The sequence below is a fragment of the Salvelinus sp. IW2-2015 genome, linkage group LG10 (assembly GCF_002910315.2).
Source record: "Salvelinus sp. IW2-2015 linkage group LG10, ASM291031v2, whole genome shotgun sequence".
Classification (NCBI taxonomy): domain Eukaryota; kingdom Metazoa; phylum Chordata; class Actinopteri; order Salmoniformes; family Salmonidae; genus Salvelinus; species Salvelinus sp. IW2-2015.
The window spans coordinates 15,814,134-15,823,571 of NC_036850.1; the positions used below are offsets into that span (position 1 = coordinate 15,814,134).

General features: G+C 45.5%; 1 protein-coding gene across 1 annotated transcript in view; it reads right to left on the reverse strand.

Moving 5' to 3' along the window:
- LOC111969117 (centrosome-associated protein CEP250-like) overlaps window positions 1–9,205 on the reverse strand; it is a 14,748-nt gene extending 5,543 nt beyond the window's left edge. The window contains exons 1-3 of the mRNA XM_070445304.1: window positions 9,012–9,205; window positions 6,455–6,601; window positions 1,498–1,581 (exon numbers count right to left, since the gene is read on the reverse strand). Coding sequence (XP_070301405.1) covers window positions 1,498–1,581; window positions 6,455–6,601; window positions 9,012–9,134 — 354 coding nt within the window. The 5' untranslated portion in view covers window positions 9,135–9,205. The remainder of the gene's footprint in view (window positions 1–1,497; window positions 1,582–6,454; window positions 6,602–9,011) is intronic.
- Window positions 9,206–9,438: the final 233 nt, after the last annotated feature.

Here is a 9,438-nt window from a genome sequence, read left to right on the forward strand (position 1 = left end):
AAATGACTAATTTGTTCAGATGTAAAAGGCTCTGGCAGATATGCTGAGCACTAAAGAAATGTGCCAGAACTTCCACCATCACTCACATGGAGAGCTGGATCAGTGAGAGCTTTGAACAACGGTTCTGAGCCACGGCAAACACAATTCCAGCTTCTTCAACATGAGTGTAGCTGCCTTTACAATGGTATGTACTCTAGAGTAATCCAGCATACCCCAATAAGCACTGACATCAGTATCTCACCGTGTGTGAGATGGTAAGACTAGAACTGAAGTAACTCAATGAGCGTAACAGTACAGGTCAACATGACATATCTTACAGAGTAGGTAGTGCCTGTGTTCTGTAATGTTTCTATCTTACAGCGGGTTGATGGTGTATTATAGCATGGTGGTCTCACCCTCCTCCTGGCTTCTGTAGCCTGTCTGGCACTCCGTGATCTGGACACGGGTCTCTGTCAGCTCCCTCTCCAGGTCACACGCCTCGCGTCGCTTGGGCACTCTCTGTGCCCTCTCTTCCTGGCAGAGCGTCTGCAGAGAACACCACCAACTGCCAGCCTTTCCACCTGCACGCAGCACGCCGCACGCACGCACGCACGCACGCACGACGCACGCACGCACACGCACGCACGCACGCACGCAACGCACGCACGCACGCAGCACGCACGCACGCACGCACGCACGCACGCACGCACGCACGCACACACACACACACACACACCACACACACACACACAAACAACACACCACACACACACAACACACACATTACTGTAAGGTTAGCGCAACATAATAAGGTCACAGCTCCATCTTCTCCCAGTGGGACAGTAGGCTGGCCCGATCATTGTGACCCTCACTAATACTGGAGGAAATCATGCAATCAGGTAAGAGAGGCTCTCATTCCCTCTATATTACATCTCATCCAGCACTAAACAAGGCCAATATCCACCCAGCACCTGAGCCATGTCTATGTTTAACTCCTCCATATTCCCTAGTCCCAGGGGAGAGACAGTTTCCTGAGTGGGAATCGCTGTCTGTCTGTCTGCCAGGTTAATGGAGGAGTGGGTCTCTGAAAGGAAGAGACCATGGAAAGATACAAACTTGCATACAAGCATGCACACAACCGCATGTACACACACACACCACATTATGCACACTCACATTATGTAGGCATGGATATGAGACAGACTCTCAATAAGGAATAAACAACATACTTAAACATCTTACAGAGACATTATAACAGGCAGAGACTCCAGAGTATACAGTACTGTGAATGTGAGCATCAAGGTCTCCATTGTCAACAGAGATGGACTTAGTTTATGGAAGTCTCCAAGTCTGTGGAGAGATTTTTGTTACGGAGGACAATATGAATATGGGTGTGAATCAGCGTGTATTGTTGCTGATGATGGACTTTTGGTTATGAAAGTGTTTCCACTAGTGTGTGTGTATTGTGTTAGCGGTGGACTCCAGTCACTGTGAACCACGACAGGCACCCAGTCTGACCTCAGCTCCCTGCTCCCGCTTATATCCCATGAGTGCCTCATTTTCTCCCTCCACCTGCACAAGACGCCCTTTGACCTCAGCCAGCTAGGGGGACAAAAGAGACAGGATGTCAGAGAGGGAGGAATACTACAGTACTGCAGCGTAAACGAGGTCTACTTGTCTCTGAACAAACACTGGAATACGGTAAATATATATCCACACTTTTCAATTTCTATTCAATACAGCATTTCATTATTTCTTACAGTAACACAGCTGTTACCAAAGCTTCTATAAAAACTGCAAGAGTGAAATCATACGTGGCGAAAGTAAATTGTTAGTGTCATTATATAGCCTAATTAGCCTACTCCTGTCTACACAGAAATAAATAGGCTACACCAGAAAGCGCAATTTGGCCACAGGGGATCATTCCATTCTTTAAATCGCATTGCATACAGTCGGAAGTGCCCGCAATTTGGGCAACGCGCGTTAAATTACAAATAGATGACTGTTGAGTTGAGACTGTCAGTGAAAAGTAGAAAAGCCCAGCCAGGCATATCGCAACATTTCAAAATACAATTGTGGGAAAACATATTTTGGAAAGCAAATGGCTATTGCCATAGAGAGAAGACAATGAAAACACTCTTTTAGTTATCCAAATTGTCATTGAGCAAACAGTAGCCTATCTCATTGGCACCAGCGGAGAGCACCGACCATATCCCCGTTGTGAGTGTGCATATTCACTCTTTATCATTGTTGGCTCAGTGCCACTTGAAAGTTTGTTACCCCAGTTTAGATGGACATCATATTATATTTGCGTCTCCCCTTCTCATAGTGTCACGTTCGTCGTAGAAATGAGTGGACCAAGGCGCAGCGTGAGTAGAGTTCCACATATTTATTTCAGTGAAACTAAAAACAACAAAGAATAAATGAACGTGCCATTTGTAGCGCACATAGGCACTAAACCAAACAATATCCCACAACGCAGGTGGGAAACGGACCACACTAAGTATGATCCCCAATTAGAGGCAACGATCATCATCTGCCTCCAATTGGGAACCATACTCACACCAACATAGAAAATAAAACCTAGAAAACCCCCTAGTCACGCCCTGACCCTGAGGGTTCTCTATGGTCAGGGCGTGACAGTACCCCCCCCCCAAAGGTGCGGACTCCGACCGCAAAACCTGAACCTAGATGGGGTGGGTTAGGGTGGGCAACTAGCGTCGGTGGCGGCTCCGGTGCGGGACGTGTTGGTGTGAGTATGGTTCCCAATTGGAGGCAGATGATGATCGTTGCCTCTAATTGGGGATCATACTTAGTGTGGTCCGTTTCCCACCTGCGTTGTGGGATATTGTTTGGTTTAGTGCCTATGTGCGCTACGAATGGCACGTTCGTTTATTATTTGTTGTTTTTAGTTTCACTATAATAAATATGTTGAACTCTACTCACGCTGCGCCTTGGTCCACTCATTTCTATGACGAACGTGACACATAGGCCTATTATATGGATCAGACAACGTCGTTTTTAATGATCTGTTTGCATTTTTATGGTAAAAATGTGTTTCCCCAAACCTAAAACTCACGTGCCGCCTAAGAGTGAACTTCTTTCAGGTTAGGCAGAAGCTTGTATGACTAATATGGACAGGGACCAGAGTCACCACATTAAAATATATTCAATCTAGGGAGAAAGGACAGTGACACGTCATTATGGAAAGTAGAAAATGGCCTTTAAATTAAAGGTGGGTGACACAGCGGTGATAATGACTATCTGAGTCATAGAGGGGCTGGAATGAAACACACAGGGAGTAAGGACAGGATAGGACAAGACAGTTGATTAGTTCATCATTAATGGAAACTGATAGCACATGGAGGACATAGGCTGGTAGTAACTTTAGCATAATGCCCAATTGGTGTCCGAAGCACTTGGATCTTAATACAGTGGGGCAAAAAAGTATTTAGTCAGCCACCAATTGTGCAAGTTCTCTCACTTAAAAATATGAGAGAGGCCTGTAATTTTCATCATAGGTACACTTCAACTATGACAGACAAAATGAAAAAAAAAATCCAGAAAATCACATTGTAGGATTTTTTATGAATTTATTTGCAAATTATGGTGGAAAATAAGTATTTGGTCACCTACAAACAAGCAAGATCTCTGGCTCTCACAGACCTGTAACTTCTTCTTTAAGAGGCTCCTCTGTCCTCCACTCGTTACCTGTATTAAATGGGACTTGTTTTGAAGTTGCTATCAGTAAAAAAGACACTATCCACAACCTAACAGATCACCACCCCTCCAAACTCCACTATGGGCCAAGACAAAGAGCCTGTCAAGGACACCGAAAAAGCAAAATGTAGACCTGCATGCTGGGAAGACTGAATCTGCAATATGGTAAAGCAGCCTTGGTTTGACAGATAAATCAACTGTGGGAGAAATTATTATGAAATGGTAAAGACATACACGACCACTGATAATCTTCCTCGACTCTCGGAGGCTCCACGCACAGATCTCCACCCATGTGGGGTTAAAAATGATGTCACGAAGACCGGTGAGCAAAAAATCACTTTACACGATGTCCGTGTTTGGAGGACAAAGAATGCTGAGTTGCATCCAAAGAAAAACACCATACCTCTGTGAATGCATGGGGGTGGAGGAAATCATGCTTGGGGCTGTTTTTCTGCCAAAGGGAACCAGGATACTTGTATCCGTGTAAAGGAAAGAATGCGAATGGGGCATGTATCGTAAGATTTGAGTGAAAAACCTCTTGTCATCAGCAGGGCATTGAAGATAAACGTGGCTGGGTCCTTTCAGCATGACAATGATCCAAATCATACGGCCACGGGGCCAACGGAAGGAGTGGCTTGTAAGAAGCATTTCAAGGTCTGGAGTGGCTAGCGCAGTCTCATCAGATCTAAACCGCATAGAAAATCCTTTGGAGGGAGTTGAAAGTCCCGTGTTGCCCAGCAACTAGCCACAAAACATTCACTGCTCTAGAGGAGCATCTGCATGGAGGACGGGCCAAAATAAAGCCAACAACAGTGTGTGAAATGACTTGTGAAGACTTACGAAAACGTTTGACCTCTGTCATTGCAACAAAGGGTATATAACAAAGTATTGAGATAAACTTTTGTTATTGACCAAATACTTATTTTCCACCATAATTTGCAAATAAATTCATTAAAAATCCTACAATGTGATTTTCTGGATTTTTTTTTCTCATTTTGTCTGTCATAGTTGAAGTGTACCTATGATGAAAATTACAGGCCTCTCATCTTTTTAAGTGGGAGAACTTGCACAATTGGTGGCTGACTAAATACTTTTTTGCCCCACTGTATATCAATACACAGTATCCATTAATTGGACATAACTGATGTAAACACCAGATCTAGCCATGACTGTACAGTTACAGGAGGCTACAGAATATAGTTATGCAGTTATGCTATGAAGAAAAAGAAACTGACTCGTTCCTTTCATGCTATATAGATAGAAGGGGGAGATAAAGGCAGAGAGCTCAGGGAATGGTGCAGTCATTGATAGAGTGACAAGTGTGAATGAGATCTCCCATCAGGCATGTAGAGCAGATCGCTGCTGTGGATCCCTCCAGCTCAAGGCAGAGAGTCTGCCTAGAGACCTAGCGACAGGTGACACAGGCAATGACAGCCAGCATTGGCTCTGAATATGATTGGTTTGCAGTTTTCTCCAGGAGGGGAGGCCAGCAACAGCTAGAGATCTCCTTCAGCTGAGCATCACAACACTGACCTGTTTTTACCGGAATGTATAACTGTTTAAGTATCTAACTACTCAGGCCTCCCGAGTGGTGCAGTGGTCTAAGGCACTGCATCACAGTGCTAGCTGTGCCACTAGAGATCCTGGTTCGAGCTGTGCGCAATACGCGCTGACACGGTCGCCAGGTGTACGGTATTTCCTCCGACACATTGGTGCGGCTGGCTTCCGGGTTAAGCGAGCAGTGCGGCTTGGCTGGGTTGTGTTTCAGGGGACGCACGGCTCCCAACCTTCATCTCTCCCGAGTCCGTACGGGAGTTGCAACGATGGGACAAGACTGTAACTACCAATTGGATATCACAAAATAGGGGTAAAAAAATAAAAAAAAGTATCTAACTACTGTATATTTATGGATGTCTATTTTTCTACATGTCTGTCTTGTCTGCCTTATTGTGTGCATGTCTGACTAGCTACCTGTCTGTCTGTGTGTGTCTGTCTGTCTGTCAGTCTGTTGTTGACAGACAGGCTCCTCATCCCCCCAGTTCTCTGTAGTAAACAACATAGTCATCCTGCTCTGACTCATGTTTCCTGGCCTGCCAGTTAGACTGTAGAGAGGAGAGAGGTGGTCTGGGCCAGAGGCAGACACAGACACAGACAGGGCCAGCTGCTCAGCACATGTTCCCAGGCCACGACCTAGCATCAGATAGCACAACTGTACTAATGGAACCAATACAGGGCTGTCCCGCTATGGCACTTTGGTCCATAGGACAGGATGTTGTGCCTCCCCATCAACATGGAGGATTATCGCCCATTATGCTGCTATTGGATCATTGTGCAGATTTAACCGAGGCCTATGTACCCTGACTATATAGTTTTGCTAGAAAGTGAGACATCTTCAAGTTTCTAAAGGATGGGTTATTTTATGGTCAACAGATAAGCTCCTCTATAAGATGACGCACTTTCACAGTTTAGCTAATTCGGCAACAGATGCTTATGATGCTTTCTATACAAAACACATTTAAATGATAAAGACACAAAAAAGTGGACACAACCTGTATGATGAGTTAGTCTACATTTTTCAAACACATTTGGATTAGATTTCTGGGGGTCAATAATTTGTTGGTTCTTGACCGTGCACTAGTGAACGGACATCCAACACACACATTCAAAGAACTGTAGACACAAAGCATCATGGCTGAACAAGAGCTAACAGGAAGAGGAGGCCTGAGAAGCCTGGGCCTGGCGGTGAGTTCTCTACCTGAGTGTGGAGCTCCTCTGCCTGCTGTGTCTGGGTCTGCAGGTCCCTCTGCTGCTGCTCTCTTCGGCTGTGTCCCCTCTGGAGCTCCAGTTGGCTCTCCTGTAGCTCCGTCTGCAGCTGAGAGATCCTCTGCCCATGGACATCCAGCTATCGAACCACAAAAGAAGGCAGGGCGGCAGAGGAGGAGAAAATCAATCCAGTACAAAGAGCCTCTCCTCTCCTTTCCTCTTGGCTCTGCCTGCCTGCCTGTCTATCTGAGACAGGGCTACACCACGGATCCCAGATCAGAACCACCAGCTGCCCAAGTCCAGACACCCTGAGTCCCAGGACTGCTCTCCCAACACCAGCCCTGAGATCCACCTCAAACCGCCTGCCTCGGAGTAAGAAAGCYTCTGGATGAATTAAATAAACGCAAKAAATCTGACGAATACACCCTGCCGTATTGAAATGGCTGCCATTTATGCATTGTTCGAACCCAAAACGAGTACTGATCATGAGAGATTGTCCAGTTCTTATTCTGAACAATAACAACGGGTCAATTATGGGTCAATAAAGTGTGGAATAATCACCATGGAACTAATCTGAATGTCTGATCTTAACTAAACAAATACCTTTTCAATTTCAACGGCATAATCCTGTAGAAGCGGAGGTTTGCGTCAGTGAGTGTCAACACACATGATAACAGACTACATGTATGTWTAGATATAAATACTACTACTACTACTATGTTACTCATACGCAGTTAATGCATTGACAACCAACTGCTGAAGTGTCATTAAACGAAGAAAAAGGAAATCATTATAATACGAGCAACAGTAGAATTCATCATAGAATGTAAAACAACTTATAACAGCAGAACAACTAAAAACAACATTTTAAATCATTGTAATAATCACAGGACAGGATTCCTGAGAAACCACGCAGTCTTAGCACCTTTTTTTCTATGTACAACCTAAAATGGTTTTTCGGCTGTCCCCATAGGAGAACAATTTGAAGAACCCTTTTTGGTTCCAGGTAGAACCCTCATCGGTTCCATGAAGAACCTTTTCCACAGAGGGTTCTACCTGAAACCAAAAAGGGTTTTCCTATGGGGACAGCCGAATAACCCTTTTTAACCTTTTTTTGTGTCTAGTGTTTTTACCATCAACATATAACCAAACAAACTACTGGACCAGTGAGGGATCCTAATGATCACCGTCTGACACCAGCAGAAGGCTGGCCAGTGGGCTGGCCCGGCACGCCAACACAGCACTAACTCTAATAAACTACCTCTAATTAACACAACACAGTCACCTGCTAAATCATATGAGAGAGAGAGAGGGAGAAGGGAGGGAGGGAGGGAGGAGGAAAAGTAGGGAGAGTGGGATAGAACGGGAGAGAGGAGGGAAAGGAAAGACCCATGCAGGTACTGGTCTAGTTGGTCAGAGGCAGAGACATAGTCCTGTTTCTGAGATGGTGATGGTGGTGGCTCATCACAACAGCAGCAGCAGCGAGAGGAGGAGGAGGAAAGGAAAACAGACAAGATGGAGTCCCAGACGATTCCCAGGACGACCCATTAATCAAACATCTGCATACAGGCTGAGAGATAATCCACAAATCCYCCCAGAACAGGACCCGCGCGGMCGTTTCTCCCCTTCTTTCTCTGTTGAAAAGCATCATGGCTGCCTCCACKTATCTCCCTCTTGGAAAGCCTGATGAGGTGACTGCTGCTTATTCCTCAATTAGAAAGTAGCATTGATATAGGAATCGTTTCCACYGAATCCCACCAAAAACCTGGCTCATCCCTTTAGCTCTCTCTTTCTGTGTGCGATCCACGCCGATAACCCTGCTCTTGCTTTCTTTCCCTCACAATCGCTCCCTCTCTCTATTCTCCCCTCCTAAACTGATCAATACTTCATTTAAATCATGACATTAGCACACTACAACTGGAGAAAAACAGAGAGTAGGAACACAAAATGCGCTTCGTATGTTAAGCGGTACAGATAACAGATAACAGTATCTTTTTTGGAGGGGTGAAGTTTAAATATTTGTTTTAACAAGAAGTAAAAACAAAAGGTAGAAATGTATGCAAGTGCGCGGGGCTGTAGCACTGTTATGATTTGAGCTCCCGAGCCTCACACTGATCAATAGCACATTTAAATCCCAGACAGAGGAGCACTATCATCACATCAGAGGGAAAGAGAAACACGCTTCCTAATTATCATGTCAAATAACCAACGCTGCGAATGCCCTAGTTAGACGGTGCTGATAGAGACATATTTAATATTTATTCAAGCAGAAATCTTTAATATTTTCCATTTGGACCTGAATGAGTAATACCGTTATATATATGCACTCTCACACATTTATCTATTCACGTAATTCACAATGAATCCAATCAATAGTGCCCTCCCCACAGCTGGCTTCCTGGCCATATACGTCTGCGTAGGATCACATAATAAACTGTTCAGAATGCCAAAATGAGCCCATCTGATTTCCTGCCGCTGATTGGAATAGCTGGCGCTGCAAATGACTGGCTAATCTTGGTGCTGGTCATTAATCCTAGCTGGATATTTACCTGAGCAGACTGGGAGTCGCGGGCCTGGTGGGAGAGCAGCACATCTCGCCGGGAGCCTCTAGATGGTTGCGTCCCGACGTGATAACTGGGGTGCAGCCAGCCCAACGGGTCAGGTTTTCCCATCCCGAACGTGGGTGAACAGAGGCGAGGAGAGGAGAGAGGGGCAGAGTGTGAACCCAACACTAGGCGTGAGGTGGGATAGAGAGAGGCAAAGCCAGACGATCACTAGAGAACATGCACTTACATATAGCCTYGCGCCAATGTCAACCAATGAGCAATTAGGCAGACAAGACTAACACTATTGATCGCGGGTTCTAGCTCTTTTTATCCAGGGATAACTAGGCTGCCTGAGGTTGTGTGACGGCTGCTGTGGCTGCAGACTGGGAGGGGAGAGTGGGATGGAGGAAGGTGGAGGGCGACGGACAGG